The 25,102-nt window shown below is 34.5% G+C and overlaps 1 protein-coding gene and 1 long non-coding RNA gene across 4 annotated transcripts in view; one reads left to right on the top strand and one right to left on the bottom strand.

Moving 5' to 3' along the window:
• The window catches only part of BLTP1 (bridge-like lipid transfer protein family member 1), a 174,815-nt gene that overhangs the window by 144,431 nt on the left and 5,282 nt on the right, over window positions 1-25,102 (top strand). For both annotated transcript variants that reach the window (XM_072938032.1, XM_072938024.1), the window contains 19 exons: window positions 936-1,189; window positions 1,739-1,954; window positions 3,156-3,336; window positions 3,855-4,056; window positions 5,773-5,934; window positions 6,465-6,604; window positions 8,019-8,220; window positions 12,024-12,224; window positions 12,980-13,159; window positions 15,355-15,492; window positions 16,199-16,456; window positions 17,364-17,514; window positions 17,925-18,082; window positions 18,199-18,391; window positions 18,601-18,818; window positions 21,809-22,060; window positions 22,748-22,951; window positions 24,237-24,431; window positions 24,872-25,006. In XM_072938032.1, the coding sequence (XP_072794133.1) occupies window positions 936-1,189; window positions 1,739-1,954; window positions 3,156-3,336; window positions 3,855-4,056; window positions 5,773-5,934; window positions 6,465-6,604; window positions 8,019-8,220; window positions 12,024-12,224; window positions 12,980-13,159; window positions 15,355-15,492; window positions 16,199-16,456; window positions 17,364-17,514; window positions 17,925-18,082; window positions 18,199-18,391; window positions 18,601-18,818; window positions 21,809-22,060; window positions 22,748-22,951; window positions 24,237-24,431; window positions 24,872-25,006 (3,640 nt within the window). The remainder of the gene's footprint in view (window positions 1-935; window positions 1,190-1,738; window positions 1,955-3,155; window positions 3,337-3,854; window positions 4,057-5,772; window positions 5,935-6,464; window positions 6,605-8,018; window positions 8,221-12,023; window positions 12,225-12,979; window positions 13,160-15,354; window positions 15,493-16,198; window positions 16,457-17,363; window positions 17,515-17,924; window positions 18,083-18,198; window positions 18,392-18,600; window positions 18,819-21,808; window positions 22,061-22,747; window positions 22,952-24,236; window positions 24,432-24,871; window positions 25,007-25,102) is intronic.
• LOC140685789 (uncharacterized) overlaps window positions 18,474-25,102 on the bottom strand; it is a 31,092-nt gene continuing 24,463 nt past the window's right edge. Inside the window, exon 4 of one of the 2 annotated variants that reach the window (XR_012059233.1) lies at window positions 18,474-18,793. This is a non-coding gene — a long non-coding RNA (uncharacterized lncRNA). Of the gene's footprint in view, window positions 18,794-24,718; window positions 24,988-25,102 lie in introns of those variants that run through there. The other variant, XR_012059232.1, reaches the window with a different exon arrangement.

Below are 25,102 nucleotides of genomic sequence, written 5' to 3'. Positions count from 1 at the left end.
ATTTAGTAAATAATTGTATTTTATAAAACATGAAGAAAAGCTAGATTCTGCAGATGTTTGAGATTTTGATTATGGGATTTCACTCTGCATCTGATAGTAGCATCAATAAATTTACCTTGCACATTACACTTTACAAAGGCTTACCACATTCTCAAAGGGATATGCAAGCAACTCTCACAACTGGGAAACCAAATTAGGTCACAGGAAGTTTTGGGGTTTTTTGACCTATTTAAATACAGTAGCCTCCTGGTGCAGTTAGCGACGTGGTATTTATACAAACTATTCACCTTAAAATATAGAGTTCTTAGCTTTGGTTGATTGATATGCTTTATTACATAACTATTTGCACATCTGTCTTCAACCCATTAGGGGCCCATTTTTAATAGAGTTATCCACAAAAAAGTATCTAGAAGCTTGAAGTATGTTCTATACAGACTCTGCATGCTCTCCCATCACTAACTGCTCTCCTCCCCTTCTACTTTTTAGTTGATCACATTGTTTCTTTTGTCTCCACAGCATGTTTAATCTATGCTTCACTGCATGCTCTCCCATCACTAACTGCTCTCCTCCCCTTCTACTTTTTAGTTGATCACATTGTTTCTTTTGTCTCCACAGCATGTTTAATCTATGCTTCAAAGAATTGCAATATATATGTACTAATTAATATGATGATATATGCTTATGTAAAGTAAAATTTCACTCTTAGTTTTTCATGTGTCAGTGGTGTGACTTTCTGTGGTTGGAACTTCTGCTTCCTTCCTTGGTGTGCCATTTTGTATGTTCGTAAAGCTGACCTTTCTTTCAGATCAGAGTAAGGAAATTCAACTCTGAGAGAAATTTTAAATGCTTAAAATCTATCTTTTTCTTTTTCTTTTTTTAACCAAAAAGAAGTTTATAATGCAAACCTGATTTATGTTTTCTCTTTTTACAATCAGTTTCCAGAGGAGACAGAACTGGACCTTTTGTCAGTAACCATTGAAGGTCCATCCAATTACTCATCAAATAGTGAAGGATCATATTCCATGTTCAGTTCACCCAAAACTCCTGGAGGCTTTACACCAGGCATTGCTTTTCAACCTGAAGAGGGCCGACGGGATGACAGTTCATCTTCTACCAGTGAAGATTCCGAGAAGGATGAAAAGGATGAAGACCATGAGAGGGAAAGGTTTTATATTTACAGGAAACCCTCGTGAGTAGCCTTTTTCTTTTAAGATCATTAGGCAGTATTTTAGTATCTAGAATTGAGCTTAAAGCATTTTTTTACAGGAAAAATATCTTAAATATGCCTAGCCAGAGTGATACTAAGAGACATATCCATGGTTTACTAATATGATTTAGTTCCATATGGCATTATTTTTTCTTTCCTTGTTTTTCTTTTAATAAAATTTAGAAAGTAGCATTTAAATTTTACAATTTGCCCAAATGAAATCTCCAAAATGTGGAATGTAGTTCATACACTGATATCCAGACTCCTTAATGGCAGTGATGGTGCCTGTGTCCTGAGCATGTAGCACATTGCCTGGCATGTAATAGTTACTCATTATGTAGCTGTTGAATAAAATGTGACTCCATTAAACTAAGGAAAATCTTCAGTTAGCATGAGCTAGTTGAATAATTTGAATTTATGATATAGTAAAATTTATTTATAGACTATTGCTCACATAACATGATGGAAAATAGTTTGTTGAAAACTCTTCCCATTTTACTGCAATGTAATGACCAGCTGTTCTTTCTCTAGACACACATCTCGTAAAAAAGCAACAGGCTTTGCTGCTGTTCATCAGCTATTTACAGAACGCTGGCCAACAGCACCAGTCAACCGAAGTCTTAGTGGCACAGCTACAGAGAGAAATATTGACTTTGAACTTGATATACGAGTTGAAATTGATAGTGGAAAATGTGTGCTCCACCCAACTACCCTTCTACAAGAACATGATGATATAAGCTTGAGAAGGTAAGATATTGTTCAGAAAAGGGTACATATAGGTTCATTTGTCAGAAATACTATTTATGTGTCACTAATCAATACAAACATTTTCCTCCTACATCCCCAAATGCAGATTTAAAGAGTATATAATCATAATTGGAATCTTTGCATGTTTATTTGTATAACATACTATTTCTTTAAACAAACGTATATTTTCTAGTGATTAGAAATGGACATGTGATTTAGATTCTAGCAAAATTTTTAATTAAAATAGTTATATCTTTGGAATTCTCCTAAACAAGCACGAATTTCTCACTTAGTCTCTGTTCTTGTATTGTGCACATTTCCATTTCAAATAACAGTACAATACTCAGAGATATCTTGTTATTGGGAGTTTTGATGAATTCATAAAGATATAAGAAAGATTAGGAAACAATTGCACAGAGAGGCCTTAAGAAAATGCAATGTTGTTCAGGCTGTAACTGCAGCTTTACCATTTGTTTTCATCATTTAAGGAACAGTGGTATAAATAGGCTTACGGTTAGATTATTTTTTCTCTGAATTTTTATTTTGTTTTTACTTTCTAATCTAAAAAAGAATTATAAGAAAATAATAACATTAATGATTGAGTGGATGGGTAGGGAGTGGGTGGAGATGTAGATAATACAAGGAAGCAGAATGCTAACAGTTGTTGAAGCCGGGAGATGGATCCATGGGGTCTACTCTACCATTCTGTTTACTTTTTTTATGTTTGAAATTTTCTATAATAAAAAAATTTTTAAATGGTCTCTTTGTCTAATGAGGGTTTTATAAAATGAGAAGATAAAAAGACACTCTAAACAGTTGAATTCTTATAATAGTGATGATAAAAAGAATGACTGTTTATTTTTGGTTGAACCACAATAAACCAAAATAAATTGCCCATATACAGCTGTTTTTACCTGTGTAAAAGGCAGTTTCATTTGGTTCAACCTAATGTGCTCAAGTGAAACTAATTGTGACCTCAGGAAAGAATAAAGGTAACTGCCCTCAGTAGTTATGGAACATACGACAGAAGCCTTGTCCGTGCAAGGATCAACCAGTTTAGCTAGAGACACTGATGAGCTTCCCTTTCTCAACTTTATTAATATTTTACCTTCTATGTACTGTATAAATGAAAGTCTGATTTTAAACAAAATAAAAGGAGAGAAATGTCTTTTAAAAAGATAAAGTATTTTTCTATTTATAGGAGTTATGATAGAAGTTCCAGGAGTTTAGATCAAGATTCTCCTTCAAAAAAGAAGAAGTTTCAAACTAATTATGCTTCCACCACCCATTTAATGACTGGCAAGAAAGTGCCATCATCTCTACAAACAAAGCCTAGTGACTTAGAAACAACAGTATTTTATATTCCTGGAGTTGATGTAAAGGTAAAAACCTAAATGTCTAGGATACGGGATTAGGTTATTAGTAGCCATGTTTATCTTCTATCATATATGTTCTTCCTTCACCAGTTACATTAAAATGAGACTTTCTGAAGTTTTTCTCTGATATAACCATATTCTGAATATGAGACTGTCTAAATTGGTTGCCTTTTTTTCCATGAAATGTTGATAAAAACAAGTTAATTCTCTCTTTTTTATTCATTGATATTCATAACATATTTGTCAAACCTTGCCTAGTGCAACTTTATTAAACAATTGTTTTTTTAGACTATAGACATACACAATCCTAGAATGTTAAACTAGAAAGAATTTAAAATATTATCTAGGATGACCTTTTTAATTTTAAAAATGAAAAAAAGCTAATAAGGAACTTGCTGGTATCACAGAGCTAACTTGTAAAATCTGGCTCCTGGACCAGTGTTCCTTCTACCACATTTTTGTATATTTCTTGATTTTCCTCATCTGCATACTTTTAATTTGGAAGTTTTTTTGCTTCAATACAGTTGCATTACAATTCCAAGACTCTAAAGACTGAATCACCTAATGCCTCCAGAGGATCTTCTTTGCCAAGAACACTCTCTAAAGAGTCCAAGCTGTATGGTATGAAAGATAGTGCAACATCTCCTCCTTCTCCTCCTTTACCTTGCACTGTCCAGAGCAAGACTAACACCTTACTTCCTCCCCAACCCCCACCTATTCCCTCAGGTATTTAAGGAAAATATACTTTATTTTTAATTTTTTTCATAAATTAATTTTTAGTCATCACCTACTTGCTCTATTGAGATTTTCAAACTCACATGTTTAAGGAAAAAGGGCATAGACTTATTGATAGTGACTGTACAAAATTTGTATATGGAAATGTGGGCCAACTGCTTTTGGCTACTTCTCAAATTGATATGACCTTAGAATATCAGTTGTTAAACTTAATATACTAAATAGTTTACTGAATTTTTTAGATCCATGTATATTTAGAGAAAGTCTTATTTCAAATTTGAGAGCGCATGACCTAGATGCAAACATCAGACATATACCTTTAAGACAGAGTACATTGGACTTAACCACATTTATTAATTATCTATAATTGAGTAAGAAATTATGCAAAACTTGGTGGTTTATAATCTCAGAAACAAATTTCTGTGGGTCAGAAATTCATGAGCAGTTTGGCTGGGTGAATCTAACCTCACGGTCTTTTATGAAGTTGCAGTCAAGATGTTGGCTAGGGCTGCAGCCATCCAAATGCATGACTGGGTCTGGAAAATCTGATTCCATCCTATCCCATTCATGTGGCTGGCAAGCTGGTACTTTAGTTTCTCCCCACATGGGCCTCTCCACTAGGCCACTTGAGTGTTCTAATGACATGGCAGTCAATGTTCCCTCAAAATGAATGATCCAAAAGAAAACATGGCTGAAACTGCAGTATCTTTTATAGCTTAGTCTCAGAAGTCACATATCATTACTCCCACAGTATCTTACTGATCACACAAGTCGGCCTTATACAGTGTAGGAGTGAATTACCCAAGGGCACAAATACCAGGAGGCAGGGACCACTGGAAGCTATTTTGAAATCTGGCTACAACACCACATGAATTATATCTTAAACATGTAGTAGAATTTCCAAAAAAGGGAGTATTGGACTGGACAAGAATTATTTGAAAAAGCTGTATTTGAGAGATGTAACTTGATACATAAATCTTGTAAAGTAGCCAGAAATTATGATAATAATGCCTAATGTTTTATTTCACTTTTAAATTGACAAGTTATATGAATGTCCATTAAGTGCGGGACAGATATTAGCCCTGTTTTCTATAGGAAGAAAGATAAAGCTCATACAAGGTGAATTTCTTAGGTTTACAAACTAAAATATGTTGGACTTGGAAACCTAAACCAAAGTTAGCTACATCTTAGCTCTTACAACCACTCTGTTGATTGGAAATACTTAGTCAGGTAGAAGGAGAGAGAGATGCAGCCTGTGTAGGGAGGCAGTATAAAAATATACAAGGTAAGACCAGCAAGAACATAGGAAAGCCTATAAACAATGATGTTTTTCCTCACTTGCCACAAAACACTGTTCGTTAGAGGTCTCTATGTCTTACTTCTTAAGTGGACAAAATAATAAAAAATGAGAGACTAAAATAATACTGAGAGAGTTAGCAAAGTATAAACTTGAAAAATTGAGCCAAAATTTGTGACCTAGAGCAAGTAGGAACAACTGTTGTGTTTATATACACCATTAGTCATCTCTGAATTCTAACAATAATGTATCATCATTTCTATCAACCTATTTTTATTGCATTCTTCTATGATTTTAATTATAAGGTGCTTCATCCGATTAAACTGTCATAATTCTGATTTCTCACAAAATTATCATATGTTTTATGAAAACTATTTATTAAACTCACTTCACATTTGTAAATGTTCTAGCCAAAGGAAAAGGAAGTGGAGGAGTGAAAACAGCCAAGTTATATGCCTGGGTAGCACTTCAGTCATTGCCAGAGGAAATGGTTATTAGTCCCTGCCTATTAGACTTCCTGGAAAAGGCTCTGGAAACTATCCCAATTACACCAATTGAAAGGAATTATACAAGTGAGTGTCCTCCTTATATACTTGCATATCGCATGTATTCTGGGATCCTGCTACTTTAGAAGCATTTCTTAAAGCTATTACTTATTATTATATAATATATTCAATGATAAATATAAAAGAATTGTAGAACTGAAAAAGAACTTGAGAGGTCATCCAGCTTTCATTTACAAATGAAGAAACTTAAGTCCTGGTGGTGTTTTATGATTCTCCCACGGCCACAGCTAGTTAATGACAAACTTAACATCCTTAGGTCCTAAATTAGTGTGTCTCTTGGGCTGGAAACTCCTTGAGGGCAAAGGCATAATTACTGTTTTCTTTGTACACTGCTTGGTAACAGCAGGGAATCGGAGTTTGGAGGAATGAGTAAGAGATTTGAACAGGGAAAGATGTCCAGACTGATGGGCTGTGGAAGCCAGTCTTTCTGTGTATTTGTACCCTTGATCTCAGCACTAGCATAAGAGAAACAGATCTTTCAATAAATAATTTGCCCTTGCCCTAACAGTAAAACTTAAAGCTAAATATTTTAACAGCTGTCAGCTCACAAGATGAAGATATGGGACATTTTGAAATACCAGATCCTATGGAAGAATCAACAACATCATTAGTATCCTCTTCAACATCTGCTTACTCTTCCTTCCCTGTAGACGTTGTGGTTTATGTACGAGTTCAGGTAATATAGTTCATTTATTCCTTTTTGCTTTAAAGAAAAGCTTTTTTCTTAAGTTTATTTGAACATTTAAAATATTATTTCTCTTATACATTTTCTTAACCGTGAGTTCATGGACCTTTAGCATGTTTATGATATTCGAGGTTGCCTAAACCTCTGGGAAGTATATGTACAATTTTATGTGTTTATTTACTTTTCTGCTGAGGAGCTTCATAGATCTTCTGTGTTTTCAAAATTTAGATCTTATACTTTTGAGGCAAAAGTGAAAATATGTAAGTTAAAACCCCTTTTTAGCATTTTATGCCTTTTTTTATTATGGCACCTATTATTCTTGTCATTATGGTCATTTGGGGGCGGATATAAAGCAAAATTGAGACATCAAAGTCACATTAGTATCTTTGTTAGATTTTTCTGAGAGTTATATAACCTCTATTTAATATTTTATTCCAAAATTCACTCCTATCTGTAGGTCTTTAGGAATATAGGCATACCTCAGAGACATTGTGGGTTCAGTTCCAGAACACTGCAGTAAAGCGAGTACCATGAATTTTTTGATCTCCTAGTGCATATAAGTTATGTTCATATTATACTGTAGACTATTAAGTGTCCAAAAGCATTATGTCTTTAAAAAAAAAAAAAACGAATGCCCTTACCTTAATTAAAAATAACACCATTGGAAAAATGGCACCATTAGATTTGCTCAAGGTAGGATTGCCAAAAACCTTCAATTTGTGAAAAACTCAACATCTGCAAAGCACAATAAAACGAAGTATGGCATATTAGCATCTGATTGAGTCCATTTATTAAGGACGATTTGACTTGTATCCAAACTTCAAGGTGAAGTTTGCTCCGAATTAACATTTTATAATCAGTCTTAAGAATTAAAAAAAAAACAAACGGTCATCTGTTCAGATTAATTTGTACACTAGCAATTTGGTCAAAAGAGCTTCAGTTTGATCTTCTCTGCACTAGCTTTTTTGAAGATATGATAAAAACAAGTAATGAGTGAGGATTTGAGAGTTTATAAAATGAGTTATTAATGCAGTAGCCTTTTAAAATTTTTAATATAAAGGAAATTACTTCTTTAAAGGACTTGATTATGAACAATATGGACATAAATATCTTTAACATTCTGAATCATCTAAATGTCTACATATCTACTGCTAAAAGATAGTTCCCCAAATATTTAGAGTTTTTAAAAATGATACCATTTTATAAATACATTTTGGTTAATGTATCATGTGTCTATCTGAAAAACTAGGACATTAAACATAAAATTCTTTTAAGTGTCAAATAATACTGGTATATGTAGACTGAAATCAAAATTGAATGTACTGTTTGAAGTCCAATGGGAAATTTTTTAACCATCTAGTTCCTAAAAGCTTCTTTTTTCCTTTTGGCTTCCCACACTTTCCAGCCCTCACAGATCAAGTTCAGCTGTTTACCAGTGTCCAGAGTGGAATGCATGCTAAAGCTGCCATCCCTGGACTTGGTGTTTTCTTCAAACCGAGGAGAACTAGAGACTTTAGGGACGGCGTGCCCTGCAGAGACCGTCCCCCCCGGAGCTAACGCTGCTCAGAGTGGAACGAAGACTTGTGCAGGCAAAACTGCAACGCCAGGTGCGGAAACAGTCTTTGCTTTCCTGGATATAAAGCTAGATTCTGTTTTACCAGTTATTGATGTATAGTCGCAAGTAAATATGGAAAAGGAGAATGTTTGAGAATTAGAGTATTTATAGACAAAAACTATCGTAGATCTAAGTTTTGAGTGTATTTTGTCACAAGGGAACGGCAGTTGTATAGCGTTTTGCTGTTGGCTTGAATGTGCGTACTACAAGTGCTGTGAAGTGTGAATGATAATATGGTCAGGTACTTTTGAATGTTTTATTTTATGCTATATTTTTACATTTAAGAGTAATCAGTGTTACAAACGATAAATAAGAGATGTATTGTCTTGTAATTAAAATTGTATCAAATATATAGTTTTTAACAGTAAATTTTGTTATCTAACTCAAATGCCTGTTTCATAAAAGGTTTAGTTTTAAACCTTTAAAATTGTATCAAATTATAGTTTTTAACAGTAAATTAAATTTGTATCAAATTTATCAAATATATTAAATTAAAATTGTATCAAATATATAGTTTTTAACAGTAAATTTTGTTATCTAACTCAAATGTCTGTTTCATAAAAGGTTTAGTTTTTAAAACAGAGCCTCTGATGATTATTTGATGAGATAGTCACCCTTCACTATATTAAAACTCAGTGTCATTTCTGCCCTAAAAATCATATAGAGGTCACAAATGCCAGTAATAAGATTTTACTGGGTATTTTTGATGAGAGAACTGATAAGAGAACTGACATTAAAATAGTGGTTCTTGGGGGAGGTTTTAGCTCAAGAGGCAGAGTGCGTGCTTAGCATGCACGAGGTCCTAGGTTCCGTCCCCGGTTACCTCCATTAAAAATAAGAACAACTAAATAAACCTAATTACCTCCCCCTTCAAATAAATACATACGTACGTACATACATACATAACTAACTAACTAACAATGGTTAACCAGGGCGATTCTGTCCTGAGGGGATATTCAGCAATGTGGAGAAACGGTTAAAGCAAAACATTTGCTCTGCTCTGTGAATCTCTGGAAGTTTTCACAACAAAACAAGAAAACAAAAAGTTGATATTTTAGAAACAAAAGTTTTTGCCAATGCCATTGCTCACTGTTTTGCACTTAGCTCCAAAATATTGCTGTTGAAATTATGTTGTAGCCAACAACATATTGAAGTGGCATTGCCGGTTTTTGAAAACATTTTTCTGGGTATAAAATTAACACATAGTTCATTACAGGAAATACAGAAAACAGAAAAGTACTAAAAATGAAAATAATACCTCTTTATCATAGATAACCAGTATTATCATTTCCTACCTGCTCGCCAGCATTTTTGTGGCAATACAGTCTTTTTCCCAAGCAAAATTGAAAGGTGGTCTCTTCTGCTATATAACTTTAAAAAGTTTTAAATATAAGTTTTCCCAAATTATTAAATATTTAATATCTAAAATAACTTTAATGACTGCATGATATTCCATTATTTTGATCATATATTTGAAATTTCCTGGACTTTTTTTATTTTGTAAATAATATTGAGATGAATATCTTTGTATATAGACATTTTAAAACATCCTTAGGATAAATTCTTAAAAGCGTAATTCCTGAGTCAGAGAGTGTGAACATTTTTAAGGTGTTTGGTAGGTTTTACTCCCTAGTAAGATGATAAGATTTCTGCATCTTCACCACAGTGTGTGGACTCCACACTGTATTCTTCCCAACATTGTGCTTTAAATTTATTTTTAGTCATTGCTAATGTGGACTAAAATGGGATTTTATCATTTTAATTTATATTGCTACTTTATTGGCTATTTGAAGGAGGGGGATAAATATGCCCGTGCCCCATTTCTCTGTTGGGATATTCACTTTTTTCTTAAGGGCAAATGTCACAAATTATTAACACTTAAATTATTATAGCAGTGTATATGTACTATGGTAGGAATACGTAGTGAAAGGAATATAAAATGAGCAGTTATTTTTTATGCCCACATTTATTTTAGGAAATAAAAAAGTGAAACAGCACCCATCATTTTATCATCATAAAACATGCAAGAAGGAATGATGATGAGAATAAATGTATTAGAACTGTGGGTTATGATTCATGTCTGTTCTTTTAAAGGATCTTTATTGAGCTTTACTGAGTTCTGGATCAGTGCTAAAGGTTGGATATACTGTAGTGAACTTAGCAGACATGGCCGCTGCTAGTGTGGAACTTCAGTTGCACTTGGAGAAACAGATAGTAAGGAAACAAGTATATTTTAAGTGGAAACATGAAGTAGGTGAGTGTGAGTTAGCCAAGCAGAGAGTTGGGGGAATAAATACTCCAGGTACAGAATTCAAAATCTATGAAGCAGGAAAGAATTTGGCAACTTTGAAAAAGAAAAAAAAAGTATAAGTGGCGCATGGTGAACTAAGGGTATACTGGCATGAGCAAGATTTCGATAGATAAGAAAGAGCCAGATCATGCAGGGAGGCCACTGAAAGCTTCAGTAGGGAAGTGGACGTGATTATGATGTACACTTCTAGAACACTAGTCCAAGTGCGGTGTGACAGTTGATTGAAGGAGAACAAGAATGGAAGGAAACAGAACAGTTGGTAATTTCAGCAGCTCACAACTGATCATTGCTTAGGCTGGAATAGCAATGGTAAGATGGAGGGAAATGGACAGACTTGATATATGTTATTAGAAATGATACGGTGATAAATTTCATAATAGGAAGTTAGAAGTGAGAAGGAGGACAAACAACTCCTGGGTATCTGGTTGAGCTATTTGCATGGAAATGTTACTGGAGATGGGAAATACTGGAAGAGTAGCAGATTGGGGGAAAAGATCAAGAGTCCAGTTTCGGACTTGGTAAGCTTTAAATGCCTGTGACCCGCTCTAATGGGATGTCAAGTAACCAGTTGCAATATATGAATCCAAAGAAATCTGGTCTAGAGATATGTGTTTTAGAATCATCAGCAAAGTCATCTAATTCTCTGTTTAGATGGTCTCATATTTTTTAACTTAATTTAATTTATTTGTTTTATTTTTATTATAGTATAGTCAGTTTACAGTGTGTCAGTTTCTGGTGTACAGCATGTTTCAGTCATACAAATACATACAAATATTCGTTTTCATATTCTCTTTCATTATAGGTTACTACAAGATATTGAATATAGTTTCCTGTGCTATACAGAAGAAGCTTGTTTATCTATTAGTAACTGCAAATCTCAAACTCTCAATTTATCCCTTCCCAGTCTCTTTCCCCCTGGTAACCATATGTTTGTTTCTATGTCTGTGAGTCTGTTTCTGTTTTATAAGTAAGTTCATTTGTGTCTTTTTTTTTTAGATTTTACACTGTATTTTTTATTTTTATAGCATATTTGGAATTCACCTATCCGTGGTGAAGAGAAAGAGATCTTTAACTTTGTGCATTTGTGTACCTGGCTCTATTTCCATTTTTTCTATGGAAATATGGAGTCCTGCTGTATGATTTGAATTTTTTACAGTTCGTTCTCCTCCCTTTCTGCTTAAAACCCAGCTATTTTGTACCTCTTTGACTGCCTGCTTCCAATAGAACAAAGGAGAAAAGAAACAGGAAACCATGGAGTTGCCCAGTCATATGAACAAATAATTGTTTCAAAGATGAACAGAATATTTCCAATTAATTTACTAAGTCCTCATTTGCATTTCAGGATTTAAATCTATTGATCAGTTAATGTTTGACTATTTCATTTTATTTGCAAGTCATATTTAGTTCTTGAGACTATACTAGTGACAGGTTTTTTAAATTTTCTGTAGCTTATAAATACTTTGGATTTCTTGTGTTCACTGTAGGTTCATCTGGATTAGGCAGCCCTCTTGGCAGAAGTCGGCACAGCAGTAGTCAGTCAGACCTGACCAGCTCCAGCAGCAGTTCATCGGGTTTGAGCTTCACTGCGTGCATGTCTGACTTCTCTCTTTATGTATTTCATCCATATGGAGCAGGGAAGCAAAAAACTGCTGTCTCTGGCCTTACACCTGGATCAGGAGGATTAGGTATACTTAGCATGTTTGCATCTTTTTCAGATTTATAGCATCTTTTCAAGCTTTGATCCTTGTAGAAATCATGATACCTTTAATAATAGATATAAAACAAGATCAGAAACTTTATTTTTCTTCTTGATACTTTCTATCCTGTCTCTAAGTAATAAGTAGAAATATCAAACAAGTAATGCAGATAAATTAATTATATAGGAAATTTAGAACTCAGAATATTTTATAAGTGATATATACTGTACAGTCTCTTTGGATATAAGAAGTTACTTATGTTATTTAAATGTTTCACTAAATCACTTCCTATTTGTATAAAAAATTATATTCTATGAACTGTAAATGTTTAGAGTGTACATCATGTTTCTTAATTTAAAACTCAAATTCTACTGGCATTTTAGAGTGCAGATTTACCACTAAAACTGTATAAAAAGTTGATATTAGTGAATGTCTCTTCACTTATATAGATAAATAATAAAGACACACTCCATATCAATTCTAGTTTTTATTGGAGAGATGTTGCAAAAATCATCAATTATGCTTATGGGCTTGCACCTATTAAACTATTGTTAGGAATTTCTAATGCTTATTAGGTCATTCTGCTTAAATTTTTACCTCACTTAAGTGATTTTAATTGATGGCATATTCTAGTCTATTCGATAAATTCATGTAACTAGATAGTTGTGTATATATTATGAATATATATATATGTGTATTTATGTGTGTGTCCATGCGTATCTGTTTTGTTTTGTTTTTTAAAGGAAATGTGGATGAAGAACCCACTTCAGTCACTGGTCGAAAAGATTCACTCAGTATAAATCTCGAGTTTGTGAAAGTGAGTTTGTCTCGGATAAGGCGTTCAGGAGGTGCCTCGTTTTTTGAAAGTCAGTCTGTAAGCAAGTCTGCAAGCAAAATGGACACTACACTAATAAATATATCTGGTATTCAATTTTATAGTTTTTTAACTAAAATATTGTTTTCCAGAATTAAACAAGGGCCTCCTTTTTAAGTGTTTAAATATTAAATATGTTTAATAATATTGTTTATGAAAAATTGATTTAACAGAGAGAAATAACAGTCCAGCCAAGTACTATCTCAGTCCAGGTAATCAGTGTTAGAAATAGGATTTCTAGATAAATACATAGAAATATCACCTAAGGGCCAAAATATGCCTAATTAAATTACTGAGCTGCTGCTTTACTTCTCTACCATGAATTGGTAAAATTTCTGACTTTGTTTGATTTTTAAATTATAAATTCTTAAAACACTAAGGAGGAATGAGTATTGAAGATTTTTTCCTTGGTGTCATCAGATCTTGAGTTGTGTGCATGTGCAACACAAGCTTTATAACTAGTTACGTAACTGTGAGCAGATCCCTTCCTCATTTTCTTTACATTGTGATATGAGTATTTAGAATTAGATACATGTAGAACATTTTGCAGAATTTAGAGTACTATGTGAGTGAAAACTTTAAAAATTATTTATCAAACAAATATAGTAAGTACCCTCAACCCACTCAACACAGTATCTGTTTGGTCAGTGAACAAACATATATTGAGCCTGTATTTTACAGTGAACTTGTGCCAGTCACTCTGCTAGGTGCTTCAAGGTGCAGGCATGAATAAGGCAAGGTCTTGTTAGTGGACAGATAAATTACACTGCAGTGTGATAAATCCTATAATGGAATTTACTTAATGAAGAGGAAGCAATTAAATTTTGATCAGAGAAGGCTTCACAAAGGAAATGATATTTGGGCCAGATCTTCAAAATTATGTAGGAATATTCTTGGCTATAGCAACATGGTATTTAATGGCACAGAAGCATCAAAAAATATGCTTTTGGTTCATACTTTGATTCAGGGAGACTGAAGCACAGGTATAACTGAACATTTAGTTAGCTGTAAAAAGTAGGTGGGTTCCAGAGGGAGAGGGGAGTTGGCCAGAGGTAAAGCTGGTAAAACAGATCAGGACATGATCAGGGGGAGACTCGAATGCCAGGCCAAAAACAGGGTTCTGATCTTTTGGGCAGTGATAAGCCTTTAGAGGTTTTTAAGAAATAGGATGACAACATTGTCCCTAAAGATGACAATACTGTATTGTTTACTTAAAAAAAAAAACTGTTAAGATTGTAGATCAAATGCTGTGTTCTTACCACAAAAATAACCAGAATTATATATGAATTATAAAATAATCTGTTTAGATTAAAAATAGGAATGATGCTTCAGATTAGTGTTTTAGGAAGAGAGTTGATAGTAGAATGAAAAATGGGAGTGGAACGATACTTGAGAAGTCTGTTGAAATAGACTAAATAATAGGGTCTTGGAATTGTGATGGTAGAAAAAAGAGAAAAGAGAATGGTTTTAAGAGGAATAAGAGAATCCCAAAGCTTAAGGACAAATTGTATGAGGAGCAGCAGAGGAGACAAGGATACCTCCAGCTTTTTAGTTAGGTGACTGAAGGGACATTGAGGTCATTAACTTAGAAAATAAAGGAAGTGCCTAAGGACATTGAGGGGGAAGGGCCCTGTAGGCAGTTGGCTGATGGACTGTGTGGATATGGGCTCAGGCTGGAATAGAAACTTTAGGTTTGGGAGACATTGGTGTGTAAATGCAGAGAAGCTGTGGTGGAGGAGGGCAGAGCACATACAGCAGGGGCAGCAGAGTGCTCAGAGCAGAACTCCAAGAGACGGCCATCAGAAGCTTTCAGACTGAGAAGTCGCTGCTTTTTGTCTAAAAGGAGAACTGTAGGTCTTGCCATACAGGTTTGCAGCTACTTTTGAGGAAGTATGTATTCCAGCTCATTCAGATTCAGTTCCCATATTTGAGAGTTGAAGCTGGAAGCTGTAAGAGTGATCTTAAGACCCTCTGAGAATTTCATGATAAAGTGATAATAGAATTCCAGGTTGCCCTCCTCACCTTAAAAATGGAAATGGAACTAACAGTGCTAGAATATGCTATTTTTATTATTTGTGGGAGGAACACATTATCACTTACTAATCATACTATGTAACTTATTTTGGTATTTCATGAATTGTAACTGAATTATAATTCAGTTGTGTAATATTATGTCATATTATACCTTATGAAAATATTAAAGGTTTTGGTAATCTGTTTTAACAAATTTTATATATGCCTCAGCTGTTTGTGATATAGGGTCTGCTTCCTTCAAATATGATATGCGCCGACTCAGTGAAATTCTGGCGTTTCCAAGAGCCTGGTATAGGAGAAGTATTGCAAGACGCCTGTTCCTCGGAGACCAAACTATAAATTTGCCAAGTAAGTTTGTTATGTAATTATAAATTATATTTGGGCTGCTTTTAATTTTGGTTACAGTCGTTACAAGATCCACGATTGATAACACAAACTTTGTCTTACTTGATAAGTTGTACCATGCAGTTCACTCACTCATTGAGCAAATATCTATTGAGCCCCTTTAATGTGCTAAGTGCTGGTAATGCAGTATTATTGGAGGTCACAAAATGCTCTCTCAGGGATTAAGTTCAGTTGATTGTTATTCTGTGATGATTGCTCTGTAATCTTTGCAAAATCTAGAAGTGCAGAAATACATTTAACCAAGTTAATCATGGTTCATTAAGCATGGAAAACAAAATATTGAGGATGTGCTACCATACTGCATTTTTTCTCTTGGACTTAGATATTGTTGTAGTATTACATTAATAAGTGAAAGGTAGACTTAAAATGACATAGTTGAAGATATCAGAAATCTGGGCCTCAGTCTATTCTCTCATCTGTAAAATGGGAACAGAAGTTCCTGTCTTGCCCTTCTCATGGAGCTTCAGGGAGAATGAAATAAAATGACATGCTGGATTTTACTTTGCAAACTGTACACTGCTGTATATTTGTCAGGTGGAGAACTGGAAGGACTATATAATGTGATTATAGAAATGGTGGAGTGGCAAAATTTTATAATATGGTGATTTTACCCTGTTAATTTTGTTTTTGTTTTCTGCTTTTCTATTAGCATCTGGCCCAGGGACACCTGATTCCATTGAAGGTGTAAGCCAGCACCTTTCCCCTGAATCATCAAGAAAAGCTTACTGCAGGACCTGGGAACAGCCTAGTCAGTCAGCCTCCTTCACCCACATGCCTCAGTCACCTAATGTGTTCAATGAGCATATGACAAACAGCACCATGTCACCAGGGACAGCAGCACAGAGCCTAAAATCCCCAGCTTCCGTAAGATCACGGAGTGTGTCTGATTCTTCAGTTCCCCGAAGAGGTAACACTGATCCCTTCATTATCAGTAGCCCTTGGAGGCCCCCAAAATAAAAATCTTAATTAGTTACTCCCAGATTTCTGCCCCAGCTAAAGGGAGATAAACTCTTGCAGGTTTTTAGGGAAGACAAAGGAGAGGGGGACAGGTAAATCCCAAACCAGACAATAAATACTTCACAGTATTTGACAGCAGAAGGGACATCTGGATGGCTAGTAGCTTTGAAAAGGGATAGGGAGGGAGAGGGGATGAGCATATTGTTAGCATGCTCCATATGGTACAGCTATTTTTAGAAGTAAAATAAACCTACAATGTCGTAAAAGATATTTGATATTGAAAAGTTAATCTTTACATTCATTCAGTCATTCTTTTATTCAGCCAGTATTTTTTGAACATTCTTATATGCTCAATACTCGACTTGTGTCTAAGCATATAGAAATGATGTAGTTCATGGCACAAGGTAAGAGTCGTGTATAATGAGCAAATGCAGGATTCAAGATATACAGAGTCCATAAGAACACAGAAGACAGGCACCCCAGCCAGCCTCTGAGTTTCAGAATGGTACCTGCCTCCTAAGCTTTCTTTTTGGCAGCAGTAACTTACGATTTCCTCCTTTGTAAAGAAAATTTTAGAGTGATGAATGATCTGTATCCCATGCACACCAGAATTTCCTCATATAAAATGGAGGTCATATAGAACTTTATGCGTTTTCAAGAAGTAGAGCTGGCAACCTTAATAAAAATGCAATAAATACTAACTTATTTTAGAGGCAGTATAACAGCTATTAACTGATAGGTTTTAACACAAGAATATCATAATTTTACTGTTTGGATTATTGATAAGAGTAGTTTCTGCTTTGTAATTGGCTGAGCATCTATTTGAATGAACGTACATTTGATTTTTCTGTTTTTAGATTCGCTTTCAAAAACATCAGCTCCTTTTAACAAATCAAACAAAGCAGCAAGCCAACAAGGGACCCCATGGGAAACACTTGTCGTGTTTGCTATCAACTTGAAGCAATTAAACGTTCAAATGAATATGAGTAATGTAATGGGAAATACAACGTAAGCTATTCAGATACAAAGAAAATATATTTAATCATTAGTTTTAATTTTTCTCATATTGTAAAGCAATTCAAAACCTTTTTTTAATACTGAAATGTTTGAGACAGTAAAAACAGCAGATAAGATATAAATTGCTTTATCTTGAAAGTAGTTTCACCTTAAAGATACTGTAATATAAAACAGCATGAAATATGTTTTCTAAAAAAACAGAAAATTCTAAGAAAAATAGCATGATTTTCTAATTAAGAAGAAAGCCTTATCATTAATGTTAATAAACGTTTACCACAGTTTTTAGAAGAAATGTATTGTTTCATTGTCCAACCTTTTTGAAATCATCTAACTCCTGTTTTATTTAATTCATGACATTGGAAGCCATATGTCTAATTAATAACCCTTTTTCTTTTTTACAGTTGGACAACTAGTGGTTTGAAGAGCCAGGGCCGTCTGTCAGTAGGAAGTAACCGAGATAGAGAGATAAGCATGTCTGTTGGTCTGGGAAGATCACAGTTAGATTCTAAAGGAGGAGTAGTTGGAGGGACCATAGATGTTAATGCTTTGGAGATGGTTGGTATGTTGAAATTTTACAACTGAAAAATGTATTTTAAAAAAATATTTGAAAATTGATTTTGATGAGTTTTTCCCATTAGGCATTTCTTGACTAGTCATTTATTGTTTCTTTATTAGCTCATATTTCTGAACATCCAAATCAGCAACCCAGTCACAAAATTCAGATTACTATGGGTTCTACTGAAGCTCGTGTTGATTACATGGGCTCAAGTATCCTCATGGGCATCTTCAGTAATGCTGATCTCAAGCTTCAGGATGAATGGAAAGTAAATCTGTATAATACACTGGAGTCAAGCATGACTGATAAAAGGTATTTAGTAACACTTTTTCAATACTTTACGTGACTGCCCTTAACCTGTTTTCTATCATCTAGTGAGAAACCACAAACCATGTTTCCTGCAAAATGATTTTATATCATACCATTAATACGAATGAAAAGCTGTTGGGAAGAGAATTTTTCTTGTGCTTTTAAACTGTCTTCTATAAGATGTATGATAAAGACTCTGTTTTATGCTTTAGTGAAATTTTTGTCCATGGAGATTTGAAGTGGGATATTTTCCAAGTAATGATATCAAGATCAACTACACCGGACCTGATAAAAATAGGAATGAAGCTCCAGGAATTTTTCACCCAGCAGTTTGACACCAGCAAACGAGCTCTGTCTACCTGGGGACCGGTTCCTTATCTTCCACCTAAGACAGTGACTAATAACCTAGAGAAAAGTTCACAAGAACAATGTAAGAGTTAGAAGACTAAGACTTTATACATGCTTTATCTTTCACTAAATATGTGTTATGATCTTAATTTAAAACAGTAGCTATATACTTACAGAGTGATCCATATGCTCTTTATCCTTCTCACTCAGCAAAGTGCCTGATTTTCTACCCACCAGTGGAATTAGAGGTCATCATTTGGGAAGTCATTCATTTATTATCTCCTTCCCCTGCCACAGCTCATCTACAACCATACCATTACTACAAATTGCATCACTACATTACAAATTAATCATATTATTGCAAATTACAACTAATGATTATATTTTCTTTGTATCTGAATAGCTTACATTCTATTTCCCATTACATTACTCATACTCGAATGTTTAATACATACAACCATAATCCATGCTCTTGAATACTAATTATGATAATTCCACGTTCTGGTGGAATTATGAGCGATATCATATTAGACAGATTCTTGTTTTCACTGAGTAATTTAATCAGCAAACATTTATGCATCAACCATGTTCTTAAGCACTATTTTAGGCATAGGGGATCTACTAGTGGACAAAGTTCCTACCTTCATAAAGCTTACATTTTAATGGGACAGACAGACCATAACTAATTTACTGAGTAAGTATGTAAGATACTTTGAAGTCGAGAGAAGTTCTGAGAGGAAAAAAAAAAAGGCAGGGAGGATATAGAGAATGATAGCTTGTGAGGATAGCTATTTTAGAAAGAGTGGTCAGGGAAACCTTTTCTGAAGTGAAAGAGCTAGGCTGAAATCTGGGGGAAGAGAGTTCTGGGCATAGTAGGCTAGTGAAGTGTGCAAAGTTCTTACAGTCAGGAGGAAACTTGCTTGCTTGAGGATCAGAAAGGTGGCCCACTCTGGTGGAACAGAGTGAGAAAGCAGGAAAATGTTGGAAAGAATTCATAGAGAAAAGCCACAGATAAGATTTTTAATATGATGGGTAACTTGGAGAGTTTTGAACAGATTTGATATTGATTTACTTTTTTAAAAAATAGTCCTTTTTAAAGCATCACTCTGGCTGCTGTGTGGGGAATTGACTAAGGTGGTTAAGAATGACAGTAAGGAAACCACTAAAATAATTATCATTACCATTGTTACACACATAGTTACATTACCATTGTAAAGAGGACATTCTGAGAGTCCAGGCAACAGATGATGGGGGCTTTCACGAGAGTGATACATGTAAAAGTGAAACGTCAGAAGCAGGATAATTTTTATTTTTTATTTTTCCCTTTTCAGTTTTATTAGGGAGAATTTAGTACTAGAGTTTGACTGCACATATACATTATATTGCAAGTAAATATAATATACTGCACATTTTTTTAGTTTACATATATATACTGATCATTATTTCTAAGAACAGGTTAGAGCTTTAGCTTTTTAAAGTTACATTATTACCAAAGGATAATTTTTATTATCACAGAAGCAATACATATGCATTGGAAAAATAATCAGAAAATATATACAAGCAAAAATAAAAGCATCACATTCCACCCAGAAATCATCACCGTGAACACTTTAGAGCATATACTTTCAGATACTTTTCTATGCGCCTAAATACATGTGTACTTTTTACCAAATTATTATTCATATTGTTTTGTAACCTTTTCCAGTCAACAACCTCCACCTTTCCACTTTGCTAATTATCTCCTCTAGCCTTCTCATCCACAACTGACCTGAAATTATCTTTACAACTGGTTTGTCCAAACCAGTATATCCAATTTAAGTCACAGATTAAATATGGTTATATTCCTTGCTCTTTTAAAATTTAGTACAGCTCTTTTTTTAATGACCTGACTTGCTGAAGAGACTTGGTCAGTTGTCCTACAGAATGTCCTACCTTCTGGGTTTTTTTCAGTTGCTTGCTTGTGGTTTCATTTATCTTGTTCTCCTAGTCCATGTGTTTCCTTTAAACTAAGATTGGCATCAGGCATATACAAATAGAGGGCTGTTTTCCCAAATGCCTGGCCTGGATTCTTCAAAAAAGTCCTTGTCATGGAAAACAAACAGGCTTAGGGAATGTTTTAGATTAAAGGAAACCTTTAAAGAGGTATGCCAACTAAATACAATGCATGATTCTTGGTTGGATCCAGAATGAGAATTGTGGAAAACAGACAAGAGGGTATTACTGGAATAAGTAGGAAACATAAATATGAATTGTACAGTTGACCCTTCAAAAACACGGGTTTGAACTGCACAGGGCCACATACAGATTTTTTTCAGTAGTGAATACTGTGGTACCACGTGAACCGTGGTTGGTTGAATCCTGAAGAACTGTGGATATGGAGGGCCAACTATAAATTATATATGGATTTTCAACTGTACAGAGGGTTGGCACCTCTAACCACCGTGTTGTTCTGTGGTCAACTGTTTATCTGATTAGTTCTCAAAATTTAATATGCATCTGAAATACCTGGAGATCTTATTAAAATGCAGATTCTAATACAGTAGATATGGAATGGTTAGAAGAGTGAATTTCTAACAAGCTCCCAGGTGATGCTGACACTACTGGTCTTCAGACCTCACTTTGCAGCAGCAGCAGGGGTATAAAATAGCTAACAATGCTTAAAAATCAGGGATCTGCCTTTGATTTCTAGACTTCTAATCAATGGTTTACTTAGCCTCTCTTCTGCTTCACTTGAAGAGTCTAGATGAAATAACTAGTTTACAAAGTTACTGTGATAATTGTATAAAATTTCATGGAGGCATTTTGTAAATCATTAATCAGTGCAGAAGCATTCATTGTAAGTATTATTAGCAAGTTGCTACTTTCTTTCGTTCTGCCCATCCTTGTGCAGCATCATTTCCCAGGGTGTATCTTGATTAGCTTCTCTTAACATTAACCAGGTGCTGAATTGTTGTTTTCTTCCGTTATCTGAGTCACTTCAGCTATAGAGAGTAGCCACCTGCTGCCTTCCCACCCACCATTCAAGATGTTCATGAGACACTTGAGAATAAGTGGTTTTTGGTTTTCTTGCAGTGCTTGATGCAGCTCATCATCGACACTGGCCTGGAGTATTGAAGGTGGTGTCAGGATGCCACATATCCTTATTTCAGATTCCGTTACCAGAAGATGGAATGCAGTTTGGAGGATCAATGAGCTTACATGGAAATCATATGACACTAGCTTGTTTTCATGGTCCAAATTTCCGTTCAAAATCCTGGGCCCTTTTTCACTTAGAAGAACCAAATATTGCTTTTTGGACTGAAGCTCAGAAAATCTGGGAAGATGGTAAACTGACACACATTCAACTTTCACTTTTTCCCACCTTCTCATATGATTATCTATGACAAAGTAATTTTCCTTTCTCATATTTTTTATCTGTTTTTCTTATATTTCTGAAGTTCATCTCTACTTAACACATAGCTGATGTGTGTGTGAAGGAGTTTACTGCCAATGAGTCTATAAAGTCTGGGGCATGTTGAAGAACTTATTTCTGTACTTGCCATGTTACTCTGTTTCTTACTCAGGCAATTAAAGTTTTTGCTGCTGTGGCTGACCATAGCCATAATAGTAGTTATTGTAAATATTTCTTATAAAAACAAGAGAAGACACAGAGTGGTGGTATTAGGAAATTACTTCCCAGTCCAAACTATTTTCAAACCTTCTATGCACAAGGGCATGCTTTTTGCCTCTATTTATAGTTTCTTGTAGCATTAATTTTCTACTTAGTGGTTTCTTAATGATGAAGGAAAAAATGATGGATGCTCTTCATCTTCTGGGGATAAATCCATTTATAACTAAAAGAAAAAGTATCTGTGATTTTTCTCACTTATTTACTCCTCAGTTTTACAGCCTTCCTTATATAAGTATGACTTACCTAGCTAAATCTGTTGCTGTTAAGGCACAACTCTCTTCTTGCATCTATCTATCTATATCTATAGTTTGTTACTTAAGAAACTTGTTTTTCCCCTCTAGGCTCCAGTGATCATTCTACATATATTGTACAAACACTGGATTTTCATCTGGGCCATAATACTATGGTTACCAAACCGTGTGGTGCTTTGGAAAGTCCTATGGCAACAATAACCAAGATAACAAGGCGCCGCCATGAAAATCCACCCCATGGAGTAGCAAGTGTGAAAGAATGGTTCAATTATGTTACAGCCACAAGGAATGAAGGTTAACAGTTTGATTCTTTGGAGAGCTTGGTTTTGTTTTGTTCTATTTTGTGTTTAGAATTTAAGTAGAGGGAGACTTTTCATTTCTTTAAACAAGTTTCATTTTACTCCTGCTGCCATAAGTAACAGTATTAGTGCATGCTTCACCACCCTAGTAGTGCATCATCTCATAGACTAAAATTATTTTAGATGTAACTTAAAACTGTAATTGTAACTATATTTGAATGAGTATTTTTGTAGTAATGTTCACATTGGAGGTTTGGGAAAGTTGTTACACAGCTAAGTAATAGCATACCACAACCTTAAGGGTCAGGATGGCTGGAATAAAATGAAACTAAGTACTATTCTTATGAAGTCATAAATTTAAAGAAAGTGCTTTGATGAATTTTTTTTCATTTGATTAGATTCACCAGTCCTGTAGTAACTGCGTTCATGAAAATTGTTATTCTGTGATTGTTTTTGTATTAGAGTTTACAGTAAATCTTTTACCAGGCATTTTATCTGTATTGGGAAGCTGACTAGATTGAGACATGTTGAGAGTTGAATGTTTTACTTAAAAATGACCTCCTTTCAGAATGGAAAAGAAGGTGGCTTGGGCCCCATGTAAAATAATTGCTATGTATAGGCAACTGCAGGGATTAGAGACTATTAAAAATGTCCTGAAAACAAAGTAGGATAAGGAAGTATATTAGAAGATTTTGCATGTACTGACTATAATACCTTCCAAATAGACACTTCAGGGAAGGGATACTATGGAGGGTTATTAGCATACTGAACTGACACCTGTGTACCTAGAAAAGTGCTGTATTTTTATAACCCTAAGGTAACTATAGCACATATGTTGGGGAAAATCGGGACTTCCACCTGGTTTCAAGGTCAGGATCCTATTTAATCATAAATTCTGTAATAGTATTCGATCTATGGAAAACTTTTCAGCTTAATGAAACTCTTAAATTTACATATGAATTCAGTTGAAAATAATACTGATTTTAAAGTTCAAGATACAAAAACCAAAATGTACTGGATTTATCCAATCATGTTATAAAGCTTTGGTATTGAGAATAGTGACACATATATAAGTGTGTCCATATTTATGTCTATGTAGGTATATAGGTATATAACTAGTCTCAAAAACCAAAGCTTTATATGGCTCTATTTGTTTAAATGTCTTTATTTTCCAATTTCTGAAATGATAAAAGTTTTGTGTATCAGTGTCATGAAAACTGTATGTTTACCAATGCCTAATTGGTTTAATTTGATTCTTACTGTCTTTATTATGCATGTAGAGCTAAACCTACTTCGTAATGTTGATGCTAATAACACTGAGAGTAGCACTATGGTGAAGAATTCTAGTTTGTTGAGTGGATTCAGAGGAGGTTCTAGCTACAATCATGAAACAGAGACTATCTTTGCACTACCAAGAATGCAGCTTGACTTCAAATCCATTCATGTTCAAGAACCACAAGAACCTTCATTACAGGGTATGTGGAAAAATAATCTTTAGTTTCTTAAGTTACTAAGAAAATTCTAATGGATCTTCAAACTGCTTTTATTCCCCCAGAGGTTATTTTTGTAATATAATGAAATTGATTTTCTGGGTCAATTTGATTTTCTTACCTACTGTATGCCCTTTGGCAAATACTTTAATCCATTTATGTCTCTTTCTCTTCAAACGGGACTAACAGGACTTCATTTGTCAGGTTTTTATGAGGAATAAATGGCATATATTCAGAACGTGCTTAGTAAACAATCATCATCATTCTGTAAATCACATACAGGATCTTTTTTATAGTTGTATTTAAGTGGATGCATTTACACGGACCCATGTAAATCCCTTATTAACATGGGCCATGTAAAGGGAACAGGAAGGGACTTATTCCAGTAAGTCTGTGATTACAAAAGAACTTTTTTCCCATTGCAGATGTCAGTCTGAAGCCAAAGGTAGAATGTAGTGTGGTGACAGAGTTCACTGACCACATCTGTGTGACAATGGATGCTGAGCTCATCATGTTTCTTCATGATTTAGTGTCGGCTTATCTTAAAGAAAAAGAAAAAGGTGGGTAACATTCTCTTTTTTTCCTTTCAAGCTTTGGGAAAGGCAGCTCTTTACTATCATTTGTATGGATTTTTATGGTCTAATAATAAAATGAGT

This window comes from Vicugna pacos, chromosome 2 (assembly GCF_048564905.1).
Source record: "Vicugna pacos chromosome 2, VicPac4, whole genome shotgun sequence".
Classification (NCBI taxonomy): domain Eukaryota; kingdom Metazoa; phylum Chordata; class Mammalia; order Artiodactyla; family Camelidae; genus Vicugna; species Vicugna pacos.
This window is presented reverse-complemented; position numbering and strand designations above follow the sequence as displayed.